Here is a 17,500-nt window from a genome sequence, read left to right as displayed (position 1 = left end):
TATCAAACCAAATTGCATGAGTTATATCAGTCTCTTGATATTCTTACACTATTTGCGGCTTCGGCCTTGCCTTGCACGCACTCTGAGTGCAATGGAAATCTGTTTTACGGACTGGTCCTGATATGCTGGTGATTAGTCTTACTGCCGCCGGCACCGTTGCGTATGCGCCGTTCTGCAATCGAAGCTCGTGCTGCGAACTGATCAGGTGCCAGGATATTTGCAGCGCCATGAGAGACTCCCTCGGGAGGACTCTACACACACACATACTTTCTCAAACACACGCTTTCACTCTCACTCACTCTCTATGTGTGTATTGATAATAATGATAATAATTGTGCATATATACATAACATATGTCTCAGTTGCAACTGAAACGACTGCTCTTGTCACTGTCCTCCAGCGCGTTTGAAGTAGCTAACGCCGCGCACGACACGTTCAGCGATGCGTTACTTCTTCTACTGGAGGTCGTCCTTCACTTCCTAGGGAAGCTCTCTTCCGTCACGTGCCGCTTTCAGGTACACGAGCGGCTCTATTCTTGCCTGATTCCTCTTCCGGTTTCAGAGCGACCTTGGGCGTCCGTCTCTGTCTCCTGGACCTCTTTCATCTTGGGATCGACTGCCTCAGGCCTCCAGTCCGGGTTCCTCCTCCTGGGCCTCCAGTCCGGGTTCCTCCTCCTGGGCCTCCAGTCCGGATTCCTCCCCCCGGTCCTCCAGTCCGGATTCCTCCTCCTGGGCCTCCAGTTCGGATTCCTCCCCCCGGTCCTCCAGTCCGGATTCCTCCTCCTCGGCCTCCAGTTCGGATTCCTCCGCCTGGGCCTCCAGTCCGGATTCCTCCTCCCGGGCCTCCAGTCCGGATTCCTCCTCCTGGGCCTCCAGTCAGGATTCCTCCTCCTGGGCCTCCAGTCCGGATTCCTCCTCCCGGGCCTCCAGTCCGGATTCCTCCTCCTGGGCCTCCAGTCAGGATTCCTCCTCCTGGGCCTCCAGTCCGGATTCCTCCCCCCGGTCCTCCAGTCCGGATTCCTCCTCCTGGGCCTCCAGTCCGGGTTCCTCCTCCTGGGCCTCCAGTCCGGATTCCTCCTCCTGGGCCTCCAGTCTGGATTCCTCCTCCTGGGCCTCCAGTCCGGATTCCTCCTCCCGGGCCTCCAGTCCGGATTCCTCCTCCTGGGCCTCCAGTCCGGATTCCTCCTCCCGGGCCTCCAGTCCGGATTCCTCCTCCTGGCCCTCCAGTCCGGATTCCTCCTCCTGGCCCTCCAGTCCGGATTCCTCCTCCTGGCCCTCCAGTCCGGATTCCTCCTCCTGGGCCTCCAGTCCGGATTCCTCCTCCTGGGCCTCCAGTCCGGATTCCTCCTCCTGGGCCTCCAGTCCGGATTCCTCCTCCTGGGCCTCCAGTCCGGATTCCTTCTCATGGGCCTTCAGTCCGGATTCCTCCTCCACGGCCTCCAGTCCGGATTCCTCCTCCTGGGCCTCCAGACCGGATTCCTCCTCCTGGGCCTCCAGTCCGGATTCCTCCTCCCGGGCCTCCAGTCCGGATTCCTCCTCCTGGGCCTCTAGTTCGGGTTCCTCCTCCTGGGCCTCCAGTCCGGATTCCTCCTCCTGGGCCTCCAGTCCGGATTCCTCCTCCTGGGCCTCCAGTCCGGATTCCTCCTCCTGGGCCTCCAGTCCGGATTCCTCCTCCTGGGCCTCCAGTTCGGGTTCTTCCTCCTGGGCCTCCAGTCCGGATTCCTCCTCCTGGGCCTCCAGTCCGGATTCCTCCTCCTGGGCCTCCAGTCCGGATTCCTTCTCCTGGGCCTACAGTACGGATTCCTCCTCCCGGGCCTCCAGTTCGGATTCCTCCTCCCGGGCCTCCAGTTCGGATTCCTCCTCCTGGGCCTCCAGTCCGGATTCCTCCTACTGGGCCTCCAGTTCGGATTCCTCCCCCCGGTCCTCCAGTCCGGATTCCTCCTCCTGGGCCTCCAGTCCGGGTTCCTCCTCCTGGGCCTATAGTACGGATTCCTCCTCCTGGGCCTCCAGTCCGGATTCCTCCTCCTGGGCCTCCAGTCCGGGTTCCTCCTCCTGGGCCTCCAGTTCGGATTCCTCCTCCTGGGCCTCCAGTCCGGATTCCTCCTCCTGGGCCTCCAGTCCGGATTCCTCCTACTGGGCCTCCAGTTCGGATTCCTCCCCCCGGTCCTCCAGTCCGGATTCCTCCTCCTGGGCCTCCAGTCCGGGTTCCTCCTCCTCGGCCTCCAGTACGGATTCCTCCTCCCGGGCCTCCAGTCCGGATTCCTCCGCCTGGGCCTCCAGTCCGGATTCCTCCTCCTGGGCCTCCAGTCCGGGTTCCTCCGCCTGGGCCTCCAGTCCGGATTCCTCCGCCTGGGCCTCCAGTCCGGATTCCTCCTCCTGGGCCTCCAGTCCGGATTCCTCCCCCCGGTCCTCCAGTCCGGATTCCTCCTCCTGGGCCTCCAGACCGGATTCCTCCTCCTGGGCCTCCAGTCCGGATTCCTCCTCCTGGGCCTCCAGTCCGGATTCCTCCTCCTGGGCCTCCAGTCTGGATTCCTCCTCCCGGTCCTCCAGTCCGGATTCCTCCTCCTGGGCCTCCAGTCTGGATTCCTCCTCCTGGGCCTCCAGTCCGGATTCCTCCTCCCGGTCCTCCAGTCCGGATTCCTCCTCCTGGGCCTCCAGTCTGGATTCCTCCTCCTGGGCCTCCAGTCCGGATTCCTCCTCCTGGGCCTCCAGTCCGGATTCCTCCTCCTGGGCCTCCAGTCTGGATTCCTCCTCCTGGGCCTCCAGTCCGGATTCCTCCTCCTGGGCCTCCAGTCCGGATTCCTCCTCCTGGGCCTCCAGTCCGGATTCCTCCTCCTGGGCCTCCAGTCCGGATTCCTCCTCCTGGGCCTCCAGTCCGGATTCCTCCTCCTGGGCCTCCAGTCCGGATTCCTCCTCCTGGGCCTCCAGTCCGGATTCCTCCTCCTGGGCCTCCAGTCCGGATTCCTCCTCCTGGGCCTCCAGTCCGGATTCCTCCTCCTCGGCCTCCAGTACGGATTCCTCCTCCCGGGCCTCCAGTCCGGATTCCTCCGCCTGGGCCTCCAGTCCGGATTCCTCCTCCTGGGCCTCCAGTCCGGATTCCTCCAGTCCGGATTCCTCCCCCCGGTCCTCCAGTCCGGATTCCTCCTCCTGGGCCTCCAGTCTGGATTCCTCCTCCTGGGCCTCCAGTCCGGATTCCTCCTCCTGGGCCTCCAGTCCGGATTCCTCCTCCTGGGCCTCCAGTCCGGATTCCTCCTCCTGGGCCTCCAGTTCGGATTCCTCCTCCTGGGCCTCCAGTCCGGATTCCTCCTCCTGGGCCTCCAGTCCGGATTCCTCCTCCTGGGCCTCCAGTCCGGATTCCTCCTCCTGGGCCTCCAGTCCGGATTCCTCCTCCTGGGCCTCCAGTCCGGATTCCTCCTCCTGGGCCTCCAGTCCGGATTCCTCCTCCTGGGCCTCCAGTCCGGATTCCTCCTCCTGGGCCTCCAGTCTGGATTCCTCCTCCTGGGCCTCCAGTCCGGATTCCTCCTCCTGGGCCTCCAGTCTGGATTCCTCCTCCTGGGCCTCCAGTCCGGATTCCTCCTCCTGGGCCTCCAGTCCGGATTCCTCCTCCTGGGCCTCCAGTCCGGATTCCTCCTCCTGGGCCTCCAGTCCGGATTCCTCCTCCTGGGCCTCCAGTCCGGATTCCTCCTCCTGGGCCTCCAGTCTGGATTCCTCCTCCTGGGCCTCCAGTCCGGATTCCTCCTCCTGGGCCTCCAGTCCGGATTCCTCCTCCTCGGCCTCCAGTACGGATTCCTCCTCCTCGGCCTCCAGTCCGGATTCCTCCGCCTGGGCCTCCAGTCCGGATTCCTCCTCCTGGGCCTCCAGTCCGGATTCCTCCAGTCCGGATTCCTCCCCCCGGTCCTCCAGTCCGGATTCCTCCTCCTGGGCCTCCAGTCCGGATTCCTCCTCCTGGGCCTCCAGTCCGGATTCCTCCTCCTGGGCCTCCAGTCCGGATTCCTCCTCCTGGGCCTCCAGTCCGGATTCCTCCTCCTGGGCCTCCAGTCCGGATTCCTCCTCCTGGGCCTCCAGTCCGGATTCCTCCTCCTGGGCCTCCAGTCCGGATTCCTCCTCCTGGGCCTCCAGTCCGGATTCCTCCTCCTGGGCCTCCAGTCTGGATTCCTCCTCCTGGGCCTCCAGTCCGGATTCCTCCTCCTGGCCCTCCAGTCCGGATTCCTCCTCCTGGCCCTCCAGTCCGGATTCCTCCTCCTGGGCCTCCAGTCCGGATTCCTCCTCCTGGCCCTCCAGTCCGGATTCCTCCTCCTGGGCCTCCCGTCCGGATTTCTCCTCCTGGGCCTCCAGTCCGGATTCCTCCTCCTGGGCCCCCAGTCCGGATTCCTCCTCCTGGGCCTCCAGTCCGGATTCCTCCTCCCGGGCCTCCAGTCCGGATTCCTCCTCCAGGGCCTCCAGTCCGGATTCCTCCTCCTGGGCCCCCAGTCCGGATTCCTCCTCCAGGGCCTCCAGTCCGGATTCCTCCTCCTGGGCCCCCAGTCCGGATTCCTCCTCCTGGGCCTCCAGTCCGGATTCCTCCTCCTGGGCCTCCAGTCCGGATTCCTTCTCATGGGCCTTCAGTCCGGATTCTTCCTCCTGGGCCTTCAGTCCGGATTCTTCCTCCTGGGCCTCCAGTCCGGATTCCTCCTCCTGGGCCTCCAGTCCGGATTCCTCCTCCTTGGCCTCCAGTCCGGGTACCTCCTCCTCGGCCTCCAGTTCGGATTCCTCCTCCTCGGCCTCCAGTTCGGATTCCTCCTCCCGGGCCTCCAGTCCGGATTCCTCCTCCTGGGCCTCCAGTCCGGATTCCTCCTCCTGGGCCTCTAGTTCGGGTTCCTCCTCCTGGGCCTCCAGTCCGGATTCTTCCTCCTGGGCCTCCAGTCCGGATTCCTCCTCCTGGGCCTCTAGTTCGGGTTCTTCCTCCTGGGCCTCCAGTCCGGATTCCTCCTCCTGGGCCTCCAGCCCGGATTCCTCCTCCTTGGCCTCCAGTCCGGGTTCCTCCTCCTCGGCCTCCAGTTCGGATTCCTCCTCCTGGGCCTCCAGTCCGGATTCCTCCTCCTGGGCCTCCAGTCCGGATTCCTCCTCCTTGGCCTCCAGTCCGGGTTCCTCCTCCTCGGCCTCCAGTTCGGATTCCTCCTCCTGGGCCTCCAGTCCGGATTCCTCCTCCTGGGCCTCCAGTCCGGATTCCTCCTCCTGGGCCTCCAGTCCGGATTCCTCCTCCTTGGCCTCCAGTCCGGATTCCTCCTCCTGGGCCTCCAGTTCGGGTTCTTCCTCCTGGGCCTCCAGTCCGGATTCCTCCTCCTGGGCCTCCAGTCCGGATTCCTCCTCCTTGGCCTCCAGTCCGGATTCCTCCTCCTGGGCCTACAGTACGGATTCCTCCTCCCGGGCCTCCAGTTCGGATTCCTCCTCCTGGGCCTCCAGTCCGGATTCCTCCTCCTGGGCCTCCAGTCCGGATTCCTCCTACTGGGCCTCCAGTTCGGATTCCTCCCCCCGGTCCTCCAGTCCGGATTCCTCCTCCTGGGCCTCCAGTCCGGGTTCCTCCTCCTGGGCCTACAGTACGGATTCCTCCTCCCGGGCCTCCAGTTCGGATTCCTCCTCCTGGGCCTCCAGTCCGGATTCCTCCTCCTGGGCCTCCAGTCCGGATTCCTCCTACTGGGCCTCCAGTTCGGATTCCTCCCCCCGGTCCTCCAGTCCGGATTCCTCCTCCTGGGCCTCCAGTCCGGGTTCCTCCTCCTCTCCCTCCAGTACGGATTCCTCCTCCCGGGCCTCCAGTCCGGATTCCTCCTCCTGGGCCTCCAGTCCGGATTCCTCCTCCCGGGCCTCCAGTCCGGATTTCTCCAGTCCGGATTCCTCCCCCCGGTCCTCCAGTCCGGATTCCTCCTCCTGGGCCTCCAGTCCGGATTCCTCCTCCTGGGCCTCCAGTCTGGATTCCTCCTCCTGGGCCTCCAGTCCGGATTCCTCCTCCTGGGCCTCCAGTCCGGATTCCTCCTCCTGGGCCTCCAGTCTGGATTCCTCCTCCTGGGCCTCCAGTCCGGATTCCTCCTCCTGGGCCTCCAGTCCGGATTCCTCCTCCTGGGCCTCCAGTCCGGATTCCTCCTCCTGGGCCTCCAGTCCGGATTCCTCCTCCTGGGCCTCCAGTCCGGATTCCTCCTCCTGGGCCTCCAGTCCGGATTCCTCCTCCTGGGCCTCCAGTCTGGATTCCTCCTCCTGGGCCTCCAGTCCGGATTCCTCCTCCTGGCCCTCCAGACCGGATTCCTCCTCCTGGCCCTCCAGTCCGGATTCCTCCTCCTGGGCCTCCAGTCCGGATTCCTCCTCCTGGCCCTCCAGTCCGGATTCCTCCTCTTGGGCCTCCCGTCCGGATTTCTCCTCCTGGGCCTCCAGTCCGGATTCCTTCTCATGGGCCTTCAGTCCGGATTCTTCCTCCTGGGCCTTCAGTCCGGATTCTTCCTCCTGGGCCTCCAGTCCGGATTCCTCCTCCTGGGCCTCCAGTCCGGATTCCTCCTCCTTGGCCTCCAGTCCGGGTTCCTCCTCCTGGGCCTCCAGTTCGGATTCCTCCTCCTCGGCCTCCAGTCCGGATTCCTCCTCCTGGGCCTCCAGTCCGGATTCCTCCTCCTGGGCCTCTAGTTCGGGTTCCTCCTCCTGGGCCTCCAGTCCGGATTCCTCCTCCTGGGCCTCCAGTTCGGGTTCTTCCTCCTGGGCCTCCAGTCCGGATTCCTCCTCCTGGGCCTCCAGTCCGGATTCCTCCTCCTTGGTCTCCAGTCCGGGTTCCTCCTCCTCGGCCTCCAGTTCGGATTCCTCCTCCTGGGCCTCCAGTTCGGATTTCTCCTCCCGGGCCTCCAGTCCGGATTCCTCCTCCTGGGCCTCCAGTCCGGGTTCCTCCTCCTCGGCCTCCAGTTCGGATTCCTCCTCCTGGGCCTCCAGTTCGGATTTCTCCTCCCGGGCCTCCAGTCCGGATTCCTCCTCCTGGGCCTCCAGTCCGGATTCCTCCTCCTGGGCCTCTAGTTCGGGTTCCTCCTCCTGGGCCTCCAGTCCGGATTCCTCCTCCTGGGCCTCCAGTCCGGATTCCTCCTCCTGGGCCTCCAGTCTGGATTCCTCCTCCTGGGCCTCCAGTCCGGATTCCTCCTCCTGGGCCTCCAGTCCGGATTCCTCCTCCTGGGCCTCCAGTTCGGGTTCTTCCTCCTGGGCCTCCAGTCCGGATTCCCCCTCCTGGGCCTCCAGTCCGGATTCCTCCTCCTGGGCCTCCAGTCCGGATTCCTCCTCCTGGGCCTACAGTACGGATTCCTCCTCCCGGGCCTCCAGTTCGGATTCCTCCTCCTGGGCCTCCAGTTCGGATTTCTCCTCCCGGGCGTCCAGTCCGGATTCCTCCTCCTGGGCCTCCAGTCCGGATTCCTCCTGGGCCTCCAGTCCGGATTCCTCCTCCTGGGCCTGCAGTCCGGATTCCTCCTCCTGGGCCTCCAGTCCGGATTCCTCCTCCTGGGCCTCCAGTCCGGATTCCTCCTCCTGGGCCTCCAGTCCGGATTCCTCCTCCTGGGCCTCCAGTTCGGATTCCTCCTCCTGGGCCTCCAGTTCGGATTTCTTCTCCCGGGCGTCCAGTCCGGATTCCTCCTCCTGGGCCTCCAGTCCGGATTCCTCCTCCTGGGCCTCCAGTCCGGATTCCTCCTCCTGGGCCTCCAGTCCGGATTCCTCCTCCCGGGCCTCCAGTTCGGATTCCTCCTCCTGGGCCTCCAGTTCGGATTTCTTCTCCCGGGCGTCCAGTCCGGATTCCTCCTCCTGGGCCTCCAGTCCGGATTCCTCCTCCTGGGCCTCCAGTCCGGATTCCTCCTCCTGGGCCTCCAGTTCAGGTTCCTCCTCCTGGGCTTCCAGTTCGGATTCCTCCTCCTCCTAGCTTGCCATTACGATGACACGGATGTCACACACGGTCTCTTCACCATCTTTAGCGCACGAGACCTTTAATTCTCGAACGGTTATTTGTGTGTGTACACCTGCGCACTCATGTTATCGGAGGCCCCATCCCGGTCCACCTCCTGGGCCGGGTCCTTCTCGGCTTCGTCGACCATCTCAGGCTCCTCAGAGCGTGCCGATATCACGACGATGGTATTGATGTCACAGAGGGTCACAGTAGCTGTAGTGCACTAAACGCTCTAGCTCTGCGTGTCCATCTGAGCATCCACCATCTCATCGGACAGTGACTGCCTCAGGGTCTCTGGGTCAAGGAAGTTGGACGGCAAGGCCACGGTGAAGTCCACGGCGAAAACCCGGCTTCTTTCAGAGGAAGCGTCAGAGGTTTCATCAACAATGGAGCGCAGCCCTGCATGGAGATATATGTATATATATATATATATATATATATATATATATATATATATATATATATATATATATATATATATTTATATACATATACATATATATACATATATAAATAAATAAATATATATATATACATATATATATATATATATATATATATATATATATATATATATATATTTATATATTTATATACATATACATATATATTCATATACATATGTATGTATATATATGTATATATATGTATATGTACATATATGTTATATACATATACATATATATATATATATTTTATATATATATATATATATGTAGATGTGTATAACATATATGTACATATACATATATATACATATATATACATACATATATATATATATATATATATATATATATATGTATATATATATGTATATTTATATATGTACATATATGTATATATATATATATATATGTATATATATATATATATATATATATATATATATATATATATATTCATATATATATATATATATATATATATACATGTTTATGTGTGTGTGTTCTTACCTAATTGCTTTTACCTAGTTTTTTTTTCAATACGGCAGGAGCTAACCTTTGATGGTCCCGTCTGCTATATAAATTGTCGAACTTTTTTGATGCACACTTTTGGCACACACTACGTTTTTGGGAAACTGTTTCATGCTTCAATAGTTCTGTTTGGGAAATTAAAATTTTTGACTTTATTACCTCACTTTCCTTTCAATTTCTTGGTGTACTCTCGTCCTTCTTTTGTTCAAGATTAAAAAGTCATCTTTATCTAAGTTTTCAGTTGAACAGCATAACCATGTCCCCCTTTTCCTTCTTTCTTCCAAAGTAGTAAGCCCTATCTCTGTCTATCTTCGACTCATTTCTCTTAAAGTGCCCATCTTGTGTCCACTCTTTGAACTCTTTCCAGTTTGTCTATATCCTTTTTTGTGTGGACTCCATGCCACTGTGCCTGCAATTGCCTATTCATCTATCTAGGCTACACAGTACATGCACAGACACGCGAGAAAATACGTATTTCATGATTTATTGGGTGATTGGTCAACACCTGATAGCAAATGAAACCATAGGAGCACATGACGCTGGCAACACCAAAAAATGTATATATATCTTACGAAAAATATATGTAAAGGATGCAATTCAAATGACATTAGTGCTAATATATATATATATATATATATATATATATATATATATATATATATATATATATATATATATATAAATAACTAAGTATTGTTTACTTGAGTAATCGGTGAATTCTAGATCTGGTTTAGTACACCGTAGAAAGGCTCACACAGAAGGCAGAGCGCAGCATCTCGAACTGTTTTGGAGGAATCCCTCTTGGTTAGAGGGATCTAAGTTCATCTTGAATGTCATTTAAGTTGCATATACAGTCCTCTTGAACTTGAACTTTATTTTCCTTTGGCAGGTCGTTTACCCGCTGCTATATGTGATACACCCTGTTCTCTCTCACCGACTCATGACAGCCCCTTGCAACGCTCTTCGTCTGTAATTATGAAGCTTGAAGGCTGTTACATCATGTGACTACAAATGCGTTGACGGTGACGCGTATCAGCAATTTTGCAATTGTTCGTTACTTATATAATTTAATACAATTATGATTAAGCTTCCTGTAATCCAGTCCCCTTATCTGTTAACTCCGCATTATCTGTTCAATCTTCATTTTTTCCACCCTGTATTGTAAGGCATTATACACTATGGCGACAATCTATGCTTATAATTTTTTTTTCAATTCACTTTTGTTTTCTATTCATGGAACTTATTCACGCATTTATAGTAAATCAGTCTAATTAATTAGACATTTTTCTCATACAGACTTATATGGTTGACAAGCTAGAGAAATATGTATATGAATCACAGTCATTACTAACTTGTATAGATGTACGTCTCGGTTTTCTCTAGCAGGAAAATTTCGGATTTGAATTAATCGAAGTAGTAACCAAAAACTTAGGCTTTGCTTATTTTCTGAAGTTTTTGTGTGATTCAAATTATATGCTACACATCTAGGCAGTCGATCAGGTACTCCATTCCGAAATGCGGTACACTACCTAGTTGCAAATCATAATGCTCACTCTGTATTACGTGTATCGTGTGTCCATCAAAGAAGCTGAAGGAATTCCATGAAAAACGTATAGTAATCACATTATCTTTAATGCTTTCTGTGATTCCTCGAGTTACTACTGCAAGTTTTTACGGCCTGGCAATCGGAAACCCAACTCATGAAACGATATGTGGCGCTAAACTCCCGTAGACTGTAATGCCTGTAACTGCTCATAAGACACGACTACAGTTTAGCGGATTCAGGCGGCCCCTTTCAGAAGGCAAACGAGAGCGTACAGCGATGACTCAATGCATCTTTAGGTTATGATTGCCCCATAGCACTATAGCAACTGTACAAAGATATGATACTATATTGATTTCCTTTCCATCCTTGTAGGGTTGCAATCAGGAGGATTCCGGACATCACCTGGCCAATGACCCAATAGTACTAGTATTTACTTCACGTGTAAAGTCAAGATCCATTTAGAATGTCCTGAAATGTTATCAGTCATTAAGTTCCATCATTGGCCGTGGTGAGTTCAATATTCCTGTGACACGAGTGGTGTTTACATGGAAAATTGTGCACGGTAGCACCAATGCTTTCAACAGATGCTTGAAATTACGATTCAGGATTTACAATATTTGGTAAGAAATGACTTTCCTACTATAGACCTTGTTTCGCAGTCTCTCTCTCTCTCTCTCTCTCTCTCTCTCTCTCTCTCTCTCTCTCTCTCTCTCTCTCTCTCTCTCTCTCTCTCTCTCTCTCTCTCTCTCTCTCTCTGTCTTTCTCGTACGTCGAAGGCAGGCTTACTCCATTACAAATAATATATGGAAATTATCATAAGAACAGCAATATTGGGGTAGGAATAATAATACTTCTAAGTCATTTCCTGCTGTAAGAATACCCAGTGCGAGACGCGATGCCCGACTGCTGCTGGAAAGACTCTTCACTGGGTGACAAGCAGGCAAGACAAGATGCCTGCAGGCGGGATGATTTCGAGCAGCGGGCCGTAGGTTGCCGACTCTTTCCCTAAAGCTTCAGCCACTCAGTCTGCTTTCCCAGATTCGTCATATTCTCAGTGTCATAGTTTGCTGCTAAATGGAAGCTAGCATTGTTTTGGCAAGCACGAAAATAAGTGTTGTATTCCTTGCCCCGCCTTCAGTTCGGAAGCATAAGGCTGCATTTAAGGCCCGTGTGCAGAGCTGCATTCAGTTGGCTTGGCGTAAGCCCCAGGTGGTATAACATAGCGGAATTCTAGGGTTGTTAACTCTAGGCAAGTCTTGCAACTACGACTGCCATAAACTCGGATCGCATTTTGGCAATAAACGGAAAACGAACATAAACATCTCATGCTAATGACACGGGAAATATCTACTTGTATTTTTTCTTCAATCTCGTCAACATTCAAAGACTATTATTTACTCCCAAAGCTCTCAAATTGCTCACGTAGCAAGGTCTTCTGGCTATATTCATGTATTGCAATATATTCGTGTATTGCACGACTATCGTTTACTGCATTTGTTTTTGCCTTTAAAGAACTTTTTTTATGATACTGAACTGGCCAATTTTTTAGCTGTTCTTGCTTACTTGCTTTGGGTTTTACTAAAAAAAAGGTTTTGTTTTGATTTTGACTCCGAAAGGTAATCGATTATGCAGTTCTTTTTTATTCTGGTCCTTCACTTATGACCCTAACTAACCGCAAGAGTGGGAGATCTCTTCATATTATCGTAGTACATTCTAATCGTACGATATAAAATCATCATGGTTTCTAATACATCAAGTAAGTAATTGTTTACAAAAGGTTATGCCAAGTTAAATAGGTTTATTTACCACCCTGGCTATCTCAGGCGTGGGCATTCGTGATTACAGTGTTACATATATTCACAGACATTCGACAGAGTACAGTATTCTGTGATTACAGTAATAAGCCATAGTAAAATGGAAATATACGTTGTCAGAAATTTTCGACATTGACATTTTCACACCGTGGAATTTATCAACAATTTTCATTTACAATCCGACTATGGCTGCGACTGGATGACTGTTTGCTGGTCAGGATGCAGGGCACAGCTAGCAACGGTGACTCAGTGTAATCATTGCCCCCCCCCCCCTGTTACAGGTCATCATAAATTAGTACACTAATAGTAAATATCCTTGTCTGTATGTATTGTGTATGCTACGTTAAAAATGGTAATACCCACCTTGATATAAAAGAATACTGGCATATAATGTAATCCTCTACCCAAGCTCTTTCTGTCGGCGAAGTTCTTCCCTTATTCAGAGAAAAGGGAAGAAACATCATCTTTTTCGATCAGTCAAAGGTCTGCCCCCCTCCCTAAATGTGGAAGAACGAAAGGAGAGAGAGAGAGAGAGAGAGAGAGAGAGAGAGAGAGAGAGAGAGAGAGAGAGAGAGAGAGAGAGAGAGAGAGAGAGAGAGAGAGAGAGAGAGAGAGAGAGAAAGAGAGAATGAGAGAGAGAGAGAGAGAGAGAAAGAGAAAGAGAGAGAATGAGAGAGAGAGATAGAGAAAATGAGAGAGAGTGAGCATCTTACCCTCTTTCTGACAGCAAACATCTTTCTTCATCTGGCAATATTGCTCACTGCCGGAAGACTATTAGCCTACATCCCCACACAAACAAATAATTAGGTGTAATCCCGCTGCCCAGTGCATATAGAATACAGATCATACCATCACTATGCCGTGATAGTGTGTTTGTCTCTCCTCCACAAATATTGTTCATAGTGTGATCCATATTCAGTCGTTTCTTGATGGTGAACAACAACAATTATTATGATAATGACGTTAGTGATATACTCATTATTATCACTGTCGTATTTGGACAGAAAAGTATCGTTTATATTTTTCATTCGTTTCTTTACCCACAAAACAAACAAATAAGGAGCGAATACTATACTCAATAAAAACGAAATTTAACCTGTATTTTATTTACACGCAAAACAAACAGAGAAAGATTGAAAACTACACGCAATAAAAATGTTAAAATACGTAAAAAAAAAATCGCAAAAAAGCCTAAAAAACGTTTTAAAAAGTTGCTAAACCTATTTCGTTGCAGTTCACCATGGCATTCAATCTGTATTTCTCTCACGCATAAAACAACGAAAACTATACGTAATAAAGACATGAAGAGAACTTCAGAAAAGGTGTCTAAAAAATCGTAAACCCGCTTAGTTCCAGAACAGCATGAAAGCCTCGCCGCCCGCCCCACGCCGCTGTACAACGAACATCATGAACTGACCTTGAACTGCGATAAATGACAGGATGCGTCTGTCCATGTGTATCACGCCCACGCTCGCATAAAACCCACCCTCCCCACACCCTTAGCTCACTACCGCCCACAACCAGCCCACACCTCTAGCCCACTACCGTCCACTGCCCACCCACACTCTTAGCCCACTACCGGCCACTGCCCCTAACCCACTACCGCCCACTGCCGCCCACTTCCTACATCCTATCTTTTAATCCACTGTCCATACCTTTACATTCAACCCACTATCCACACCCACATCATCAACCCACTACCCAACCTACCTGCACTCCTCCCTCAACCCACTGTTCATCCCTGCACCCTGAACCCACCACCTCCATACCCTCGAATTACACTACCCACACCATGCATCTTAACCCACTATCCTCCCAGCCACCCACACCACCAACCCACCAGACTTTCATCCCAGTAAACAACCCACCGGCAACCCACCTACCATCCCCTCATCCCAACACCCAACCCCTTACACTCAACCCATCGGCAACCCACCTCCCTTACCCTTCCCCCTCAACCCACCTCCCCTCCCCCTCTCCCTCAACCCACCTCCCCTCCCCCTCTCCCTCAACCCCTTTACCCTAAACCCATCACCCAACCTACCGGCAACCCACCTACTCCCCCTCATACTGAACCCACCGGCAACCCACCTACCCTTCCCTGCAACCCACCACCCAACCCCCTCCCTCTCAGCCCCCTAATCCTCAAATCACCACCCAACCCACCTACCCTCCCCCTCCCCCACAACCCCCTCCCTTCAACCCACCTACCCTCTCCCTCAGCCCACCGGCCACCCACCAACCCTCCCCCTCACCCGCAATTCAACCCCCTCCTCCTACCAGCAACCCACCTCCCCTCCCCCTCAACCCACCGACAACCCCCCCCCCTCTCCCTCAACCCACCGACAACCCCTGCTCCCCCCTCCCCCTCTCCCCACCAGCAACCCCCCCTCCCCCTCAACCCACCGGCAACCCCCCTCCCCCCCAACCCACCCTCCCCCTAACGACCACTCGTTGCATTCTTTCATCTACGCCACCTGACCTGGAATTAGTTCTACTTCCTGTCGTGTTTTTTTTTTGCGGTTTCTTTCTTCTGTTTCCTTGCTTTCTTATTTATTTTGTCTGTTTGTTTCGTTCCTTGATCTGTTTTTTTTTTTTTTTTTTTTTTTTTTAATTCCTTTCAGCTTTTCGCCCCGAAAGAGAGGAAGAGGGAGAGGAAGTGGGAGAGGGGGAGGGAGAGTAATATATATATATATATATATATATATATATATATATATATATATATATATATATATATATATATATATATATATATATATATATATATATATATATATATATAGGCAGATAGAGAGATTTAAAAAATCAATGTTGATCAAATGATGGACACAAAGAAGCAGATTTGTAATTAGAATGACATAAAAAGATAATCATATATGGAGACAGTTTAATCGATTAATACGACAGCATGATACATACATGGATACACAGAAGCCTGCGTGAGATATGAGAAAGACAGACAGACAACGATATAAAAAGATGAACTGACATGACGCAACACATAAACTGAAAGAATTCTTAAAATGAACTAACATAAAATGACCCATCTAGCTATCTATCTAAGGAGCTAACAAGAATGACCCACCTAGCTAATTAACCAGCTTATAAGAATGAACTACCTATCTAACAAGCTAACAATAATGAACCACCTTTCTAACTAGCTAACAAAAATGAACTAAGAGATCCTAAGATACAGACTCTGAGAGACGAAATGCGAGCAGTCAAACTAGCTAACAAAAATGAACCACCTCTCTAACTAGCTAACAAAATCGAAGAGATCCTAAGATAGAGAGACCGAAATGAGAGCAGTCATGTCTATACAACTCGTAACAATTACACTCGTCCTGTGTCGCTGTGTCAAGGTTATGTATGGATCAGCCAATTGCTGACATGTCATGACAGGCATTCGCTCGCATTTGTTTCTTGACACCCGCTCGTTTTCTCCCCTTTTTAAAAAATCAGATCATTAACTTATTACAAAAGGTCCTGTTACTTTCATCTCTGCAATTGTTCATCTGACATATTTTTCCAGCACAGAAGATGATTTCAAGTTACATCTTTTGTTTGCCGATTTTCCCATGCTCATTTACGCAACATTGGGGATAATCTGCGCACGTGGGTGTGGTAATTAACCTTATCCGGTGTGACGTCAATGTTTTAAAACTGACAGTACCAGTTAACGTTCGCCGGAAGGTGTTTGAGGATCTGCAGAAGGCGGGTCCTTTATCTCCCGGAGCTGAAGGACGGTTATGGAAGAAGAGGAGGAGGAGGAGGAGGAGGAGGAGGAGGAGGAGGAGGAGGAGGAGGAGGAGGAGGAGGAGGAGGAGGAGGAGGAGGAGGAGGAGGGTGGGGGAGAGGAGGAGGCAGATGTAGTTTAATGATGGTCTGATTAATTTTTCACCGAAGCATTTTCATAGAAAGACCGATTTAGTTAGTCCAGTAAAGCATTGGATGGATATGGTAAGCAATGGGTATAGAATTCACATAGTACGACTGCAAATTATCTTTATTTCTGTTCACGGAAGCGGTGATAAAAGCTATAGAATAGAATTCGGAGGAAATAAAGCTTGATGGCATTAATACCTCAATTTTTGCTCAAGCGGAGAATAAAAAGGAGAGAAAATTCCTTCTCCCTGTTGCCCTTCTTCCCACGAAATCAGCCTCGAGTTCCAACAGCCGAGAGGGATCATTGAAGCCCAAACAACCAATTTCTCTTCATAAACGACGCGCCAGTTTCCTCCACTTCCTTATTTATTTGTTTATTTACTTATTTGCGCATCAGGACGTATCCCCCCTTCCAACAGGACGCAAAGAATTACACTAGCGAGATAAACATCAATATAAAACGGAGAGTCACGTCCCTTCATAACACTGCAGGCCGGCCTTCATGGTGTGAACACAGCTAGCCATCTGATTCGGTGCACTCTCATCCTTACTCCCTCATTCTCTCATTTATTGGTAAACATGAGGGCTTATAAGGTCATATGAGGTCTCGCACTTTCTCTGGGGAGGTTTGGTGGGGGTAGGAACAGGTAGAAGAGGAAAGTTTGGGATGAAGAGATAAGGATAACAAGAAAAAAAGAAAGAATGAGCGGGATCCTTTTGGAAAGAGATAAAACTAATGGAGAGAGAATGGGGAAGAGAAGAGTAGGTGCAGATTAAAAAAGGAGACAAAGAAAGAAAATACCAATACATGAATGAAATTAAAAGACGCAAAAAGTGGTATGACCTATTGAGATGCCGTAGAGTTAAAATTAGGGATGAGTGTGACACCGACGTTGAAGAACCAAACCTGGCTTACGCATCATTTAGTCTGATTGTCTATCAGTGACCTCATAATAATGCATGAAGACATATCTTTGGCATCAATATAAGCTTGATAAATGACGTCATACCTCTTACGTTTTCTCTATATTATTTAGTACACTAAAAATAAAAACACACATAACGGGACCCACTGATAACTGCAATGACACAGGTAAACATAAACACTCATTTACCTGTATTAAAAAAGACAGCATCGCCATCGGTAAACAAAACAAACGAATAAGCAAACCCATAAGCAAAAAATCCAAACAATGCAAGCCAGTCAACAACAACCAAAAAATCCAGTCAATCACAGTCAGTAAAAGCCGGAAAGACCCGAGCGAGTGAGCCCGCCCGAACGTCCTCGTCAGAAAAAGTACTGACAAGGGTTAACAGCGCTCTCCCCTGGACGCAAGCTTCAGTCT

General features: G+C 51.2%; 1 protein-coding gene across 1 annotated transcript in view; it reads right to left on the bottom strand.

Annotated features, from left to right (window-relative positions):
- The window catches only part of LOC138864432 (high mobility group nucleosome-binding domain-containing protein 5-like), a 14,192-nt gene extending 6,115 nt beyond the window's left edge, over positions 1-8,077 (bottom strand). Inside the window, exons 1-7 of the mRNA XM_070131545.1 lie at positions 8,003-8,077; positions 7,689-7,901; positions 7,296-7,439; positions 6,720-6,854; positions 6,315-6,530; positions 4,518-4,787; positions 2,463-2,612 (exon numbers count right to left, since the gene is read on the bottom strand). Of these exons, the coding sequence (XP_069987646.1) occupies positions 2,463-2,612; positions 4,518-4,787; positions 6,315-6,530; positions 6,720-6,854; positions 7,296-7,439; positions 7,689-7,901; positions 8,003-8,077 (1,203 nt within the window). The remainder of the gene's footprint in view (positions 1-2,462; positions 2,613-4,517; positions 4,788-6,314; positions 6,531-6,719; positions 6,855-7,295; positions 7,440-7,688; positions 7,902-8,002) is intronic.
- Positions 8,078-17,500: the final 9,423 nt, after the last annotated feature.

The sequence above is a fragment of the Penaeus vannamei genome, chromosome 16 (assembly GCF_042767895.1).
Source record: "Penaeus vannamei isolate JL-2024 chromosome 16, ASM4276789v1, whole genome shotgun sequence".
NCBI lineage: Eukaryota > Metazoa > Arthropoda > Malacostraca > Decapoda > Penaeidae > Penaeus > Penaeus vannamei.
The sequence above is the reverse complement of the archived record's forward strand: the minus strand, read 5'-3'. Positions and strand labels throughout refer to the sequence as shown.